This window comes from Coloeus monedula (genome assembly GCF_965178545.1).
Source record: "Coloeus monedula genome assembly, chromosome: 8".
Classification (NCBI taxonomy): domain Eukaryota; kingdom Metazoa; phylum Chordata; class Aves; order Passeriformes; family Corvidae; genus Coloeus; species Coloeus monedula.
Genome location: NC_138788.1, coordinates 7,483,218 through 7,501,064, shown reverse-complemented (window position 1 = coordinate 7,501,064; position 17,847 = coordinate 7,483,218). Strand labels below are relative to the sequence as shown.

Genomic DNA, 17,847 nt, shown 5'->3' with positions numbered 1-17,847 from the left:
AATATTTAACTCATGCTCTGGACAGATCCAGAAGGAGATTTTGGTAAAATACACAAATTACTGAGGAGAGAAAGGCTCAACTCGCTGATTATCTAGAACACAACAACTTGCAGATCTGTAAACACCAGTTTTCACAAGTTCTTTAGGCTTCCAACATGAACTGTGCTTGGTGGTTGCAAAGGATAATTAAACAGATACAGCTCTTTACTGTTCTGCAGTCCATTAATTACTAATTTTAAACAGAGTTTGTCTTCTCCCATCTTCCACCCTAACCAGCATTTTGGCTGAGCTTGGAAGGCATCATGGAATATAAATGATCAGCAAAATAGCCAGGAATTAAACTAAACATTAACAACATCAAAGCAAGAGTTGGAAGAAAAGTAAAGCAGCAGATCAGATGTTTAACCAAGAAAATATTTTGTTCATCCATCATTTCTTGTAATTAAGTGGTAGATTGCTTGCTATACTTTCCTAGTGAAAATATGCAGAAGACAAACATATTTTTATAGCTCCTCTATGATTTTGAGATGCAGTGTTCTCCCTATACCCAAATCCAGCTCACTCTCTATTGATGCTGTGTGGTCCTCTTGTATTGACCAAGGAAAAGTTATGGCGGTCAAAGCTATCCATGGAATTCCCAGAGAGTCTGGAAATAAAATTCAAAATCAGGGAACTAAAATGTGTCACAATTTCTTCACTTGATCTCCACTACAACTCTACAAAAATACTAAAGCTATTGTATAAATCACTAATAGACCAAAATATTTCTTTTTTTATTTTTTTTCTCTTTTTTTCTACTTTAAAGTAATTTTTTTTCTTTCAGTGTAGTCCCAATCAGCTTAATGGCTTCTGTGAAGTAAAAGAACACACACAAAACTCCTAAAGTTACAGTGCTTAGGGCCTGTAGAGGACTCCCTACCACATCTTCTGCCCTCCTCTACCTAGACCTCTACTTGTGCAGCTTTCCCACTGCCCTGCCTGCAGGTTTTGCACAGGGACCAGCCTTTCCCTGACCCCTGCCTGGCATAGGCAGAAGAGAGGTCTCAACACTGCCCACCTTGGCAAACCTCAGCCTCTCTCAGCCCCTCCACAGGCAAGAAGGAGCAGAGGCCAGTTTGAAGCTGTAGAAGATCTGGCTCTCTGCTCTGCTCAGCTTCCCATGCTTAAGAGCTACCCAAAAGCTGAGCTCCTGTGGCTGCTCTCACATGCGCCCAGTGACACCAGCAGCTCCCAGGCAAAATTCCAGTTGCATACTGGAAGCAACAGTGGATCAAACAGCATCAACCCCTCAAGAATTTCGTTTTCCTAGCAGCTTCCAGAAAATCTCAGTCCTGAGCAGCATTCTTTGCAAAACCATCTCCAGGCACAGCTGACTACCCCAGCGCCTGGCAGAACAGCCTAAGGCCCACACTATGATTCCTTTACCAGCCAGAATCCTTGTGAGCACATCTGCAGTCCCCAGGGAATAGGGCAACATCTAATTAAAGCAGATGGTCAGTGAAAATTCAAAGGTCAGGATTAAAGTTGCTGGCAGAACCTCGGCTTCAAGCATCCATCTGAATTACCAGCCACAGAAGCCAACCCATGCATGCAAAGCCAACTGCAGTAATGTTCCCTTAAATTAAAAATGGTCTTGGAATGCTTTTTCACTTATTCCTCCCCAGTTTTTTTCCACAGTTTCTTTTAAGAAGATGTATCTGTAAATCAAAGCAACTTGGACTTAACTTTTCTAACTACAGAACCCAGAGAACAGGTATAGCACACAACTTCACCACACATTTCCTTGTTTCTCATATTTTTTGGCTCCATTGTACTTGTATTTTTACTACAGGCATATTTCATCCCTTTCCTTCTCATAACAGAATAAAGGGGTACCCAGCATTTGATAGTTCTGGAAACTATCTAGCAAAAACGCTGACTCACGAACATGCATTTCCATTTTTACTTGAAGCAAATAAATTAAACCCTGCAGGCTCCACTCTACAGCAGAAAACCAAATAAACTGGGGGAGAGGGAAACTGCATTAGGCTCTAACATGCTAATATCCTTTCAAGATTCAGCCGAGCCTTTCTGCATGCAAGGCGATAAGTGCCAGCCTTATTCTTCTCTCAACTGGCGTTAAGTGCTTAAGGATGTTTGCGTATTTGCTCGAGTAGGTGAAATAAACTAATTAAAGAGGAACAAAGCGGTCTAGGAACTGGCGGGTGTGGGAGAGGCAGCGTGAGGGGAAACTGCTTTCAGAACATGCATATTAAATTCACTGTTGCACAGCTCTGGAACTAACTAGAGTTAAATGAACGCAATTAACTACTGTTAAAAGAAAAGTTGGATTTTCTTTTTTTTTTTTTTTTTTTTTATTTTACTCTACATTTCTTGCCTTTTTTTCTGAAAACATTTCTCACTTCAGACCCAACCTTGCATGAAATGAAAAGACACTAAGGGTTTAAAATAACTCTACTGTTACGGCCAAAGACAAGTCGAAATGCTGAAATATTTGATGCTTATGTATCATAAGCCTTTCAGTACAAATACTTCTTATTTCCCAAGGGCTGATATTCCTGTCAAAGACTTCACTTCTGACGTTTTCTTCAGTAAGTCTTTATCATCAGCAAACAAATCAAATTTCCCAGGCTCACCAAAGAAAAGGAACACAAGAGTAGTAACAGATTTTATTGGCAGTCCTGCGCGGGTAAGGAAGGTGACACGAGCATAAAATAAAAAAGGCTTGCATTTCATAATGGCTTGGAGGTGAATTCATACCCTTCCTTCATGCCTGTCTGATATCAATTAATTATCTGAGGAAGGAACAGGTTGATGCTCTGATACACTACAAAAATAGAAATGTACTACCTAATTTTAAGACAGGTTCTCAGAACACATTAAAGGGTTATGCTCAAAGGAAAGAACAGCTCTGGAGTGAGAGAGAACAATGCTGACACCACGTGGAAGAAAACGCTGCTGGCTCCTTCCTCTGCTGCTACCTTGAGATGCCTGAAAACCTTAAGAGTTGGGTCAGGCGTTGTGGTAAATGTTTTAAGCATCAGAGGAAGACCACACAGATCCTCTCAAAGCAGAGATCCGTGTTATTCTGGTGGGTGCACCAGCAGATTAATTACAATCCTCTTCCTTGTAGTGTAGCTGATGCTTGTAAGCAAAGCAACTGGCTGCTGCTATGAACACATCAGGTATTGCTGCCCTTCACAAACTGCAGATAAACATCCTTAATCTGTAATCTATACAAGTTCTGTGAGTCTATGGCAGGAGCTTTTGATATGCTCCGTTCTCAGCCAAACTGAAAATGGGCATTCACAGACTAAGTAACAAAGGTGAGAGCCCACTGAGCTGGTTTCTGCACCCACACTGCCTTCAAAACCATGTTCCAAGCCAGGAAAGTCCTGTATCAGTCACCAGTTTTAGAAAAACCTTCCCTTCTCCCACACTTTATATCCTTATCAAATAACAGCCAGTGATCAGCGTAAGCAGCTCGTGGGACTGGCCAAGCTCTGCTCTTGTACCACTGACTGAAGTAAAGCCTCAGCATTTCAGCTTGACCAGCTCCCCTCCCCTGTGCTCATACTGCTTGTTACAGTAAAGCACAGCCAGCGGTGTCCTCATTTGTCACACAGTGCACACCCTCTCCTGCCGAGCTACCCTCCTAGTGCAGCCTTACCCAGGCAAAAAAACCCCCAAAGCTTCCATGTACTGGGGAGGGGAAAGAGAGAAAAGGGAAAGAGGGCAGCACAACCCACCTGGGGGGCTGAAGTGTGACAGCAGTGTCCCAGAGCACTGGTCCAGCAAACCAAGAGAAAGTCCCAGCAATGCTGGAGCAAACACTAAACCAGTGACATTTCCTCCACACCCTGCAGTTGCCCACAAAGGGAGAGCAGGCACATTTGTCCTTTCCAAGTTACAGATCTCCAGTACAAAGGCCGGGCTGCTGCAGATCACAGGCACAGCACAGAAAAGCTCTATTCCTTCCACCCACAGGCAGCAAGGCTCTGGCACTGAACACCTAGAAGGAGTAATGAGTACTCCAGCCACATCTAGTTGAGCTGTTTCAAGTCAAACTTCCCCCAGCCTACAGCAGATTTTCATCAAATCCTTATACCTACAGTCAGTAACATACTCTGCTCTGCTTTTCCAGTAGAGAAGAAATACATCTTTACAATTTATTTGCCACAATGTTTTTGGGGGCATAGGTCCTACTTTGATCTCTAAGAACAGCATTTTTCATCCAGTCTTCTGGTTTGGTCAGTACCCAAACAGAAAATTAAAATGTAATGTTTAATGGGTCCATATTTTAGCAAATTTACGAAGATTAGGGGAAAGAGTTTTTCTGTGGAATTGGAAATATTAAGAAGTCCTTCTATAATGTAACAGCAATCCCTACAGAAACACTGACAAATCTCCTGGCACTTCACATGGTACATGCAGAACTTGCTATGTTCAGACATAAAACCAACTAAAACATACCATTGCTAAGGAAAAAACTTAAATGAAAGAAAGTAATCAACACTTCTACCACTTTAAATTTAGGAAAAATTGTTAAGAGCACAAATAGGAAGTGGAACTGTGTTCCCCTATCCAGGAAAAAGTATTTTGACGAGACAATTTAGTCTAACCTGGAAACTTCAGATAATGAGATAATGTCTGGTTGGTTGATTGTTCATTTGTTCTGAAAGGTTTCAGTTAATTCAACAAGAATTGTCATGGGATTAGCAAAGTAAAACTTCAGTTAAATTATTGCTGTCCTCCACATTGAGGAGATTCCAGCTGAGAGACCACAATTCTATTTTATGACAACTTCACATGCGAGTGAGGCACCACATTTCTTTCACAGAACAGAGTTAATGCTGAAACATCCATTTTGTCTTGGAAAAAAGCTAAACCCACAAGATTGACAAAACTCTCCAGACCACAAAAGCCTTCCCAATAAAGCCATAAATTGAGTAGATAAAGTATCCATGAAATATTTAGTTGCACTCTTCTGACCAGCTCCAAACCACACTACAGTTTCAGAATTTCATTCTGAGTTGTCTGTGGTCAACCTGCAAGTCCAGGATACTGTCCAGCTCCACTTCCCCCTCCCCCTGGATCTCTGCAATCCCTTCATGAAAGGGCTCCAAGATTGTAGAGAGCAGCCTTGCTGATATATAGTGAAGTATGCATAAGAGGACAAAGGAAGAGAAGAGAACAAGAAATGGGACTCCTTTCCTCAGGGTGTAGGCATTTCTTCTAACCAAACCCATGCTTTAATATGGAGACAAGCAGTGGCTTGTAGGCACCCAGAAAGTCCTGCTCCTGTTTGTTTGCAAGACAAAGGTACTGTGCATAAATCAGGAAGGATTTATCTATGACTTCTGTACAAAGAAAAGATACAGAACAACATTCTTGGACTAGATGCAAAAAAAAAAAAAAAAATCCATGTTCAACTTTTATCTGGAATGTAAAATTCAGAGATGACAAATTGCTATTAGCAAGGTTCATAATTAAATTATACTACAGAAGTTAAGATAATCTTGCACACCTCCAACACAGTTAGTGATATTCCTTGGGTTAAACACAGTTATCTAGAGAGGCCTCAGGTAAAAACAAACACCACAGTGCCTAACCTATTTTTAAATAATTATTTAAGCCAAACATGAAAATCAGGTTAGTACCAGTGCAGCTTTTGAGCTAGGACAGAAGGTTATAGGACAGCTTTAATGCTAGTGAACTCTCAGGAGTGGTGGAGTGGAGGGGGGATAAAATTAAAATTCAAATAAAATGCATTAAGAAAAAAATACAGACACAAAACCCCAGCCTGGCAGGATTTTACAGCATTCTGACTCTCTTTTAAAGGACAAAAGAAATATATACAACATACAGGAAAATAGGATATGTTAAAATACGTCATGGCTTGGATATAACTTTTTAATCACTATCTTTAGATAGAATTGGTGGCTGTCAATAGTCTGCTATCCAGACCAGGGTAATAGTTCTGAGCTATTAAACTGGTGCCTTTCAAAAACTTGCAAGTTCTTCTCCCAGTCTGAATTCTTCTGTTGGTCTGAATTAGCCAGCACACACAGAGTAATTGGGATGGCTCCTGGCACTTTGAGACACTAAGAACTCTGCTCAGAACAATCAATCTGCCCACTTCAGCCCACAAACAACACAACTGAAGGTTAGGTCTTGCCAGCTGTATGGCATGCCTGCCAGATTGGCATGGCTTTAATTTGAGAGAGCTCAGGTTAACTTAAAATGTTGACGTGGAAAACAAAAAAAAAACCAAAACCAAAAAAAAAAAAAAAAAAAAGACACCCCAACAACAAAATCAGAGCAATTAAGATTAAGTAGTCCAAATGCAAGTATCTGTGTAAAAGCCAATGAAAACAAGTTTCATTTCCAGGATGCAACAAGGGATCTGAGCCAGGTTTGCCATTTCACTTTTTGCTTGTTTTACTGGAAGAAAAACATGGACTTTTAATATGTTTAGTTTGTAAACCTAACTTTGATGTTTCTAGTTTAGTGGACCTTGAGCAATTGTTACATTATGAAAGATGAAGGGTACCTATCCAGTGTGCTGCGTTTCCTGCCAAAAATTACAAAAACAAGATCAGCCACAGAATAGTGAATTCCCTTCTCACCCACAGATGGGACTTCTTTCATAAGCTTACCTCAGAGCAGGAGAGTGCCCCATGGCTATGCCTTGTCTGAGGTTTTATTAAAGAGCTTGAAAGAAGCTTTTCAGCAGAATTCTTTCCCACATCACCACAATTCCAGACAGACTGTGACATTTTGCAGAATTAACAGGGAGTGAAGCTGGTTCTAAAACAAAAGCACTGCAAGTGAAAGCCAGATTTCCTGGCTTCTTTAATACCTTTCCAATTTCTTTTAGCTGCTGATGCTTCCTCTAGCTTTGCAAACAGAAGCAGATCTATTGGGACAGTTAATATTTTGATTTTGTGTGCTCGTTAAAATACTGATTTCAGAAACTCCCAGAGGTGGTAGTGGCATGGAACTTCTTCAGAGAGAAAGGGGAGCTGGGAGTGTGGGCTCCAACACTGTCTTAGTATGAAACAATCCTAGTGTTAGATTTGGAGCTGTGTCTTGTCGCATTGAAGCAATATTTTAGAAATATCCTTGTATCAGTATATTCTGTTCTTTTTACCTGCATCTGTATGGGTTTTATTTTCCAAGAAAGCTTCCAAGGAGCATTACAGCCCCAATATTCTGTTTGGGATATGTAGTGCATTCTAAATACTGAATCTGACTTTGTATTAGAAGTTTGCTAGTTTTCCTTAACAGGGATACTTGGAGAAAGAAGCCAGAAAATTAAGGAGTCATAAACACAAACAGCATCATCCACATTTACATGCAGTGCAAATCTCCTCCACAGTCCATCCCTTGACCTGGCACACTGCTGCCAGCCTCGTCGTGAGCCACAAGGATCACAAAACTGCACTGTGCAGTATTAAACTGCAGGGTTTGCTATAACATTTCCTTCATGTCTTTTTCCAAAAATCAATTTCAAGTTAAGCAGCAATGATACACCACATCACATAGTGAAAATAAGATTTATATTGACCCTCTCTCTAAACCAGGATTTGTCTGTCGTGTTTCTTCCACCAGGAGGTTTTCAGCAAAGAGGCAGAAAAGGAATCAAAGTGCTAACAATGTTTTAGAAAAGAAAATGCTCAAGGAGAGGCTGGAACATATACAGTGAGTTCTAAAAAATAAGAAAGGGGTTTCAAACCTCTGATTTTGCTTTTCTGCATCACCAATGTATAGACAAACACACACACATAAAATGAAAAGTGCTTCACTTGGGGAAAAATCCAGTAGCTTTGATCTAACACAGCCTGACATTAATATATTTAAAGTGGAACAGCTTGGGATTTTCTTCTTGACCTTTTGCTTTTGCACTTGCATTTTTTTCGTAATTAGAATTTTAACACGCACATTTCCTCTCCAGCTTAGGTATATCATGAATATTTACCTTGCTGGCTACAAGCTGAAGTCATTAATTACATTGTGTATAAGCAAATACTTTCCCAGTTCTGGTTTTCAACCTAATGAAGCACTTTTGATTACTTGCTGAATCAATTATTGCAACTTTCTTACCTGAAGGCCAGCTGCGCGTCTCTGTGAGAAACAAGGGTTCAGGTCAACAAAAAGCATCTCCTGGTGTTGAAGCAAATACAGCAGGAGGCCATTGTAAAGCCTTTGTTCTTCACAAGCCAAGGGACTGACAGGAATCCTGAGGGAAGAGGAGATGGATTAAGATTAGGAGCTCTCAGATCAGGGGCTAATCATGAGTCACACAGGGAGCCCTCCCAGTACCCAAGACAATTCAGCAAAGCAGAAATTGCTGGGACAGTGACCACCAGAGTTTGGCGGGTTCACAACACCAGGACCTCCACAGTGACAGAGCCCCAGCTTTGCTGCGATGGTTCACAACACAATGACTCTTTGTGGCAGCACAGCACAATAGTTAGAACCTGACGGTAGCTCGGACATGAGGTTCTCCAAATCAAGGATGAAAAGGACAGACAAAAAAAAGCCCCATCTGCCACTGCTCACTGGCATTGGGATGGAAAGAGTGGTTTTGGTCTATCTTCATTTATGAAGGTGAACTTTGATGACTGGAATGTCTTATTACCAGAACTCTCTGGGAAAAAAACCTAGGTAACAAACTGCTTCAGTGTATTAATTTATAAATCCACAGATATATCATGCAGTGGAAATTCCAGATATTCCCATTAACCGCGTTCAGTTTGGGTTGGGTTTTTTCTTTCTTGCTTGCTCTCCCCAGATTTTTTGGGTTTTTTTTTTTATAAATAATAGTTGAATTTGTACTACCCCTGTCAAGTCAGAATTATTTAATTGAAGGGATTCTTTATACAGGACTGTAATCTCAACCCCTGAAGGACCTGTGACAACAGTTTGGAAGCTTGGAGAGAATTTACATAAATGCTGTGGCCTTAATGGAGCTTCTCAGCCATGCTGCACCAACTCAGTTCCACCCAGCACAATATTAATATTTAAACAAGAAATTCATAAACTCTGGAGACTAATGTGGAGCATAAATACACCAGTCTTCTGTTTGCCAAATGAGTACATTCATTATTCATTTGCAATTTTAAAATACAAATATACACATTGGACCCAGTCCAATTGCTTTCATTCATGTTCCTCTTTTGTAAACTTACTGTTGTTTCTGTAAGAACTTGAGTTTAGGCTCCTTTTGAAAGCAGAAGGTTTAAGCAGAGTTATAGCTAGGTACAATGTAGAAAGAATTACAGGATGAACCACTGTGTCATCAGCTCCTTCTTTAGGATTAGCTAACATTTCTCTTTCTTGGATTCCTATTTTTCTTGGGACAGACTCAGTTTCTCCACAAAGAACAAGGCTGCTTGTAAAACCTGGTTGACTGAGCAATAGCCTTTGCTGCATACAACAGTCCTAAGAGATTATTCATTGCTTATCCAAACATCAACACCCTCAGCTCACAGGCCAGACAAGCAATACTTTTAGTGCTTTGTCTTCTTTTTCAGCTTCTTTCTTTAGCTTAGACATCTGCTCCCGAATCCACCTCTACCAGCTGTTAACTCCTTACCACTGCACAAGCTGTTCAGGAAGATAAATGGTTCTCAGCCCACTCATTGAGTCCTCCTTTCCCTGATTAGCAGCCTGTGTTTGGGTGCCCAGTTCCCATTTCATCCTAAAACAGATCTAAGCTATAGACTGGGATGAGACAGCTGACTCCAAATATCAATGTCTCATCAGCAGACATTAATGGGTGGCAGCAGTTGTGCATTCCAAATATAGAGAATACACTTTTGGTTTTTCTCTGCAGCCACCTTCCACAACGATTTTCAATTCATTTTGTAAAATAATCACTTCCTGCCTCCTCAGATACTTCTGCCGCTAGCAGAAACTGCATTATTGGGGTGACAGCAAAGGGGAACCAGGTTCCCACACTACTAAATCCAGGCACATGATCCCAGGAAGAGCAGAGCTACTGAGGCATATTCTGCACTTCCCCATAAAAGCCCTGTAATCAGTTGTATTACAAATCACAGGAGAACACTCACTATGAATAAGAAACGAGTAAAACTTGACCATCAGGAATTAGCTACTGGTTTTCTTGAGTGAGCCTAAACCTTTCAAAATTGCTTTGCCACATAGCACAGGCTAAAAAGTCCACACAGTCCCCTGCCTTGGCTCTGTCCAGGAGGTCTGCCAAGGTTCCCTGCTGCCACAGGCTTGCTGCAAATTTTCAGAAAGAATGAGTCAAAGTGAGTAGAAGCGAACAGCTGGCTGGCTGGAGACCTTGTGCACTCATGCAAGAATTACTTTCTGAGACCAGTACCAAAAATCTCTTTCCCAAGATGAAGCATAACAAAGTATCCATGGAAATTTAAATAACATCAGTTGAATCTCTGACAAAAGTATAGCAAGACCTTCTCCGAGGCATTTATATATACTAGGAGGACAAAAACAGGAGTTTTCCATGATCCTCTAACTAGACTTGCAATATAATACCTGTGCTAAGCCTTACAATTTTTGTGTTACAATAACAACAGCTACTAATCACCAAGTATGTGCAGTTTAGGCTTACAATGTACAAAGTTTAATATTCTTCTTTTGTGTTCCCAAGGCTCATATCGGTTCCATGTTCCAACTACTGAATATTCCTACTTGGTCACTTCAGTGGAACCAGAAGTATGACAGGTTTCCACAAATAAAAGTGCCAAAAGATTGAGATAGGTGATAATCATAGACAGAATTGACACTCAAATATAAATAGATATGAAATTTAAAGTAAAAAGGCTCATGAACAACTTAGTTTAGTTGTTTAATGTCAAAGAGGGAAGATGCAATTTCACAAAAATGCAGATTGCCAGAATATATGAAGAACAGTTTCAACACCTGCTATGAATTTGTGCCATAAGTGGAGCTGACATTACCTCCAGAAGGTTAATTCCAGCAATTGCACAGAGCACACATTTCTGCAGATTAGAAGTGTTTTTTTCCATAACCTTCACATTTACACTGAACAACTACAGCAAGTACTACCCAACATGTCTCAATTTCCTTCGCTCTGGCTGCCAAATGTTTCATAATGTGCCAGATAATTGCACTAATTCTTGCTCTGAAAGACATAAAGGATATTTATGGCTTTTTCCCTGTGTCAGCAGATATGATTTGCCACAGCTGACTACCTTGAATTTCACTGCTGTACAGGATAACACAAATGATTTATTCTGAAACACTGAAGGCCTCAGGTCACTCAGCAGGAAGTGGTATAGAGCAATCTCACTGACAGTGCCAAAATTGCAAGGCCCTCCTCTCTGCCCAACTACCAAAAAGGTGATTTTTCATAAGCCTAGGAGGTAACTCACCAAGCACAGCACCAGTTAAATATTTTACAAAGAAAAAATGAGCTCCAGATTTACTGGGTTGTCTCCCAGAGCTGGTGAAATCCGAATGACTGTAAAAAGGTGAAGATAACATTTATAGTGCAGACATACTTCTATTTATGGTAGCTGTTGTCTTGACAGGTCACTGGCAGGGAAACCCGATGCTGATTGCTTTCAAGGCTTCTCAGACAGGTCATTGCCACAAGCACTCAGTTTAGCACTGAATGTACTTTAAAAACCAGGCAAAGGCACATGTTCAGAAGCAGCTGAGCCATGTCCCAGAAGAGTGGGACATTTAAAAACTGAAGCAGTTCATCAATCAGTAAGAGAGCATATGGGACTCTTATGTGCAGATACAGGAATCGCTGGGCACGCGTTGGGATAATTGGGGAGTGGAGATAAAGGAACAAAGTCTCCTTGCATGGGTGTGCATGCACTAAAGCCCCAGGTGACAGCAAATATCCCCTGATGGCAGAAGAGAGACAGTCGGTGAAGTGCTTTCTGAATTCATGTGGGGGCCGAGGGACAGATTCTTGGTGAAGGCCTTTAAGCATCAGCCGATGTTGATAAGTGTCACCACACAAGTAATCCAAACACTGATAAATAAACCTCCTCTGTCTCCACTCATTTACTAACTTTAGTATGAAGGTATTAAGGAACCTGGGGTCTGGTTGCAAAACTGTTTTGTTCCAGTGCTGAATACCCTTCATGGTGAGGCCTTTTCCCAGAGGACAGAGTGGCATAACTCCAACCACACCACATCTTGTTAGATTCGTTTCCCTTGCTGTACTTTTGCTAAAGATATAAACTTTTATCACCTGCAAAGGTGAAATGCTGGTACACCTGGTAATAAACCCACAGTGCAGGAAAAGAGAGACCACATACAGAGACCTATGAAACAGCAGCAAGGTTTAAAATTACAGTTCCCCAAAACAAAGCCTGTCATTGATGCTGATCAAATTTGTTGAATATCTACTTTTAAAATGAACTTGGCTTGCCACAAACAAACAAAAAAAAAACCCCACCCAACTGAGTAACAAGGCTTTTTTACGGCATAGAAGATATTAATTGCTAACATACACATTTTACGAAGTGACATTGGCTTATAGTTCATATTAAGCTGGCATGGCTATGATCCATTAAAACAAAGCTTTACAAATCGTAACAGGTATAAATATTTTAACACCCTCTAATGTCAACAGTGAAGGGGGGAAATCCCCTATTATCTGATCACACTAGGTTGTTCTTTCTTACCACATTGACTTGCATGACATGCTGTCCCACTCCCCTTTTAGGTTCCAGTTTTGTGCCCACTCACCATCACCCACCCCAAGCATGCCTTCTCTAGCTCCAGCCAGGCACTCACTGCTTGCAAGCTCAGCTGGCAACTTGGATGTCAACTTGAATTTCAGTGGCAAGGGCAGAATGAGTTGCTTCTCTTTCTTGATAACAGGGATTCATTTCTCTGATATCAAATGCTATTACAAACTCAAAATGAGGGTGAGCTTTTCAGAATCAAATCCAACAACTAAGTAGCCTCCACAGCCAGCACTTATCTTGGCTAAGAAAAGAGAAGCAGTTCTCCTTAAACAGCTCTCCATCCCTCATGCCTCTTCATATGGTTTCTTACTTGAGGTTGGACCCGTCTAGTCAGTGCCCAACAGAATGAAAGTGATCAGCCAGCTCAGAACCTGTCACTTGCCATCTGCCCATAACTTACCATATAAACATTTAACTTTTAAAATGCTCCACTGACTGTTGGACACACAGTTACAACAGAAAACCTCACTGTGAGGTGTGATCTTGCTGTGCTGTTTGAGGTAGCTAAATAGAGAGGACTCACTTGAACAGAGCAGGTCCAAACACGATGGCCAGGTTTTCCAGAGTCATGAAATTCACTGCACTGTGGGTTGCTACCCTCAGCAGGAAAGCAGACAGGAACTGAAGAAGGTTTTGATGGGCTTTGGGCAGGCAGCTGAGCAATTGTCTCAGGTTCTCTATGCATTCTGTTGTGTTGACTCTGTGCTCTGGGGGGGAGGGGAAAAACACCAAACCCAAACTTATGACACAGATATTCCTCATACCAACACAATTTCATCATAACCGTTAGATATAAGAAAGAAGGGAAGTTTTAAAATATATTAGAGCAAATTGAAGAATAAATACGTCCCAAACAAGGATTTTATACACTAAATTTTGACAACAGTTTTCACATATGAATATTTAAGGACCATGGATTTTCTGGATATCGAGTTTTACATGCACTGTTTCTGATATACTTCCTGTTATGGAAAAATCATCCAGCACTAGCTGCTTTCTTAGTGAAATTGCAGGCAGGAGTCATGTACCTGAATCCTCAAAACTGCCTTTAAAGATGGTACAAACTTATCAGCCTTGACTCTCCCAAGAGATTTTACACGTGCTCTATGGCTCTCATTAAGAGGAACGAGAAATTGTACCCTTTCAGCCCCACATCATCTTCATTTCCTGACTAATTGGTAGCTCTCAGACTCAAAACATCTTTGCTCTATAAATATGTAGCTGTAGTTACACAAGAGATGCTTAAAAACCTAAATTGGGGATACTTAACATTTTCTTGGTTCTCATTCTTCAGAGAAGGGTAAAAAGGCAGAAAAGGGGTTCACAAGCAACTCGGTTTGATCAGCAGTTCAGTATCAGTAGGGTAAAGTCTCCTGGCTATTAGAATTGACATGACAGTACTGCTCAATAATTGGCAGCTGATGCTCAAATTTGCCGTAGATCACCAGGACGCATCTGCGTCGCTTTGACATAGTTTGTAAGTAAATCATGCCCTTAAGGGTAATTTTAGCCCTAAAAAATACATTCTGTGCGGGTCGAGGCCCGTGGTGCACAACTGATTAATGAGATAAATGGAAACGGGGATGGAGAGGAAAAAATAATTTTAAAAAAGGACAGCAAGACTGTTCAGGGTAGAAAAAACAAGGTGCTTGCAAAAGCCCCGTAGGCCTTTCTGCGGAGACTTTCACAGTTCGTGAAACTGCTTCCTTTCTCTTTCTTTGTAAACTCCTACACAGGCATTTTGAACAAAAGCAGCCTGCAAAGTAACCCACAAAACCCACTTATTTGTATGCAAACACGCGAATTAGTTATCAGTCAAAATCACCGGGCAGACCGAGAGCATTAGCTCGGCCATTACAGGCATGGATGGGGAACCAGGCAGTGAACGGCTGTGGGTACACATCTTGGCTCTGCATTTTGAAAGCGTCGTGCTGCTCCACACACTGCTGTCCAAGAAGATTATAGGAGGACTGGTGAAATAAATGCTAACTAAGAATGAAGTTCTAAATAAGAACGGGGATGTACAGAAAACCTCCTGTGCCAGGGAAGGTTAAATAAAAAAGAGGGCTTCAGCTTGGAAAAGAGAGAACTGAGGCAGTGGCTATATAAAGACACGAGCACCTTTAAGGTGGTGAGTACATTAAAAGCAAAAATGTTATCCCAGGAACTAGTAAGGGATACAATTTTAAGAAGACAGCATGCAGAAGAGGAGCTTTCTCAAAGAATGCAGGATTGGATTGCAGGATGCATTGCCGCAAGAAGGAAGGGAATCCAAAAACTTAGCTAAATCAAAAAAAGACAAGGTCATAGATGCCTGGTCCCTCCAAAGCAATTAAACATCAGTCTCAGGTTAAGGAAACACAAAACCTTGTTTATAGAAAGTGCAATGAACACATTATCTGTCACTGTCAGAGAAAGGACAGAAGCTTGGAAGGTGCCTGTTCTGTACCTTGGAAAGTTTTTAGCAAGCCAGAACAAATATTGTCTGGAAAAACAGCCACTGGTAGTTCTTTCAGGAAGAGCTTCAGGAGACTGGCCACAGAATCGACATCTCCATCATTAATAAGGTCGACTTTTTCCCCTTGATTGTACTTCTGCCTCAATTCCTTGATTTTATTTGCTGGGCCACCAATTCGAAATATACCGACTCGCTCCAGACCTGTGTAAGAAATGCAGAACAGTAAACAGTGGTTGCTTTACCGCATCTTTGTGATGAGAACTGGAGTTCAAAAAGCAAGAGCTCCTTTAAGAAAGCACAATAATTGTAACAATTGTAACGTTTTCAGCATTTACAGCTGAAAAGTACAGCTTAAACAAAGAATACCAGCTTTCAGAAGCCAAGCAGGAAAAATATGAACTTACCAAACGCTTCTAGGTACTCCACCATCTGTGTTACAAGAGAAGGAACCCCACATTGCTTTGCATCCTGTACAAGGGTTTCCAGAGGAACACCAAATGTGCTTCTTTCTCCACTAAACTGTAGATCTGGTGAAATTTTATTTGTTGTGTGCCTAACTTGAATAGAAGAGAATGATTTCTGGGAAATAAAAACAGACAAGTGATAAACAGTGACTGGCTTTTATTATTTTACCCTCCAAAGATCTACTGCTTCAGTAAAATTCTTGTCTTCCTCGTAGCATCTTAGTATAAATTTTATTTCTACTGTATATTCTTAAAATACTAATATTCTTCTGTTTAGCTGAGACAAAACCTGTGATGAGGTAAACTCCTGTAAAGCCCCCTCACACCTACAGTCAGGGAAAATAGGGCCTCATGTTGAGGCAGATGTGCTGTTCAGGAAAGGGAGGGGTCACTACACCTCAAAGAAGCCCCAGAAGTCAGGAAAAAGCTTACCCTGCGCTGGTGCACAGCCTTCCAACCCCATGAAATTTGTGAATTTCTACCTAATTCCTGAGGATAGAAAATGCAATATTCATGAAGGAGCCAGAAGAAGAATTTAAGCAGCAGCCGTGTTACAAGCCTCAGAAGGGGGTCCTGTCTGCTCACCCAGTTATTCCAAATTTCTTACCCCAACAACAGATGCAAAACCATAAGAAATCACAACCAACCTACACTTTTCATCCTGTCTGATGAAGGAAGCTGTTTTGTCATCCTGCCAGGAGGCAGAGGCTGCCCAGAGCATGAGCTAGGAAGTCTGTGGGCTCTGGCAGGGGGTGCCTGTCCCTGAGGGCGGCTGAGGGGCCCTGTGAGGACAGGGCGCTGCCCCAGGTGGGCACAGCCGGCTCTGCAGCCCCTCAGCCCAGCAGGGCTGCCTGGGGCGGGTGTTTAGGAATATCTATCTAAATACATGCTTAGGTACATTTAGAATATATATATTAAATATGTGTTTAAGAATGATATCCCTCAGGGATATTTAAGGAAAGGGAAAACTCTGCCCGGCACTCTGAAAGGACTCGCGGCTGCCCCAGCCTCTTCCCCGCCTCCCCGGAGCCCCCTGCTCGCCTTACAGGCCGCTAACATGGCCCACAGCGCCTGCCGCCTTTTGTCCTCATGTTCCTAGCAGGCAATGAGAGCAGAAGTCCAAACCAGGAGCACCTGGATGGACCATTTCTGCACTAGGACTATTTAAACAGTACCTACATCTCATTTGAAGGGGGGAATTTTAAATTTTTTTTATTTTGTAGCACTATGTCACTGCACTGTGAAACCAGCCTCTTCTTAAATGTTTTTACTACTATGTTTTCAGACAGGAAGAGGAAAGATTTTCCTATGGGTTTGAAGCTGAGCTGCTGTAGTGAAGCTGCTTTTCACACACGCCTGCAGCAAAGCCATGAGCTGGAGCTCCAGGCCAGCCCTGCTGCCATGGCAAAAGCACACACAGCGCTCGAAACACCCGAGCCCATTTTGCTCTTTCGGTACATAGGCAAGCTTAGAATTTGATGTTCGTGTTAAAGCATAAATAATTACCTAAAAGGAACTAATATCAGCATGTACCAAACATATTTTACAGCGTTTTTATATATTAGCTGCAAGGTGTTACAAAAAAACCTCTAAAATCTTTGTGCACCATTACTCTAAATCCCTCACCTTTCCCTTTTCAGATGCAGCAGACAGTCAGCCTTCTCAGGAAGGAGGAAGGGTGTGAGAAAGGACTGAAGAAGCCAGATTTAAGTTCACTTACGCAGATGGAAAGGGAGGCGCCTGCTCCCATGTTAGACTGCAGCAGAGTGCCAGTATTTCAGCTTGCAAGACACCATCACCTTTCTTCCCCTCCACAAATCCGTGCAGCCTGGCCAAAGCTAACAGCAGCCACTCTGTATTTAACTTATCGTAGTATAATTGCTAGGCATCATCGTAATCAGTGGGTTCCCTCCAGAGTTGGTGGAAGGTAGAAATTAACTCCTAGTAAAAGTGGATTCCTTGCAGCCAGCACTTCCCTCTGGAGGCACCGTACACAAGCTGAGGGCTGTGTTACCACCAGGAGATGTTTCCATGGCACCTAGCAGACACAATGCCACAGCTTCCTGAGGCACGCTGATCCTGGGCCTGATATTTGCTTTCGAGGGGGTTTTTGCAGTGCAGGCTTGCAGATATTCCTACTACCTGCTGTCCATCCCGCCTGCCACAGCAGCAAGGAAAATACTGAGGTGGCCCTCAG

At 41.7% G+C, this 17,847-nt stretch overlaps 1 protein-coding gene across 6 annotated transcripts in view; it reads right to left on the bottom strand.

The window, feature by feature from the left end:
- FAM13C (family with sequence similarity 13 member C) overlaps positions 1–16,135 on the bottom strand; it is a 113,960-nt gene extending 97,825 nt beyond the window's left edge. For 5 of the 6 annotated variants that reach the window (XM_082286571.1, XM_082286572.1, XM_082286574.1 and 2 more), the window contains exons 1-5: positions 16,083–16,135; positions 15,591–15,765; positions 15,178–15,387; positions 13,252–13,435; positions 8,107–8,242 (exon numbers count right to left, since the gene is read on the bottom strand). In XM_082286571.1, coding sequence (XP_082142697.1) covers positions 8,107–8,242; positions 13,252–13,435; positions 15,178–15,387; positions 15,591–15,615 — 555 coding nt within the window. In that variant the 5' untranslated portion in view covers positions 15,616–15,765; positions 16,083–16,135. Of the gene's footprint in view, positions 1–8,106; positions 8,243–11,390; positions 11,459–13,251; positions 13,436–15,177; positions 15,388–15,590; positions 15,766–16,082 lie in introns of those variants that run through there. The other variant, XM_082286576.1, reaches the window with a different exon arrangement.
- Between the last annotated feature and the right edge of the window lie 1,712 nt (positions 16,136–17,847).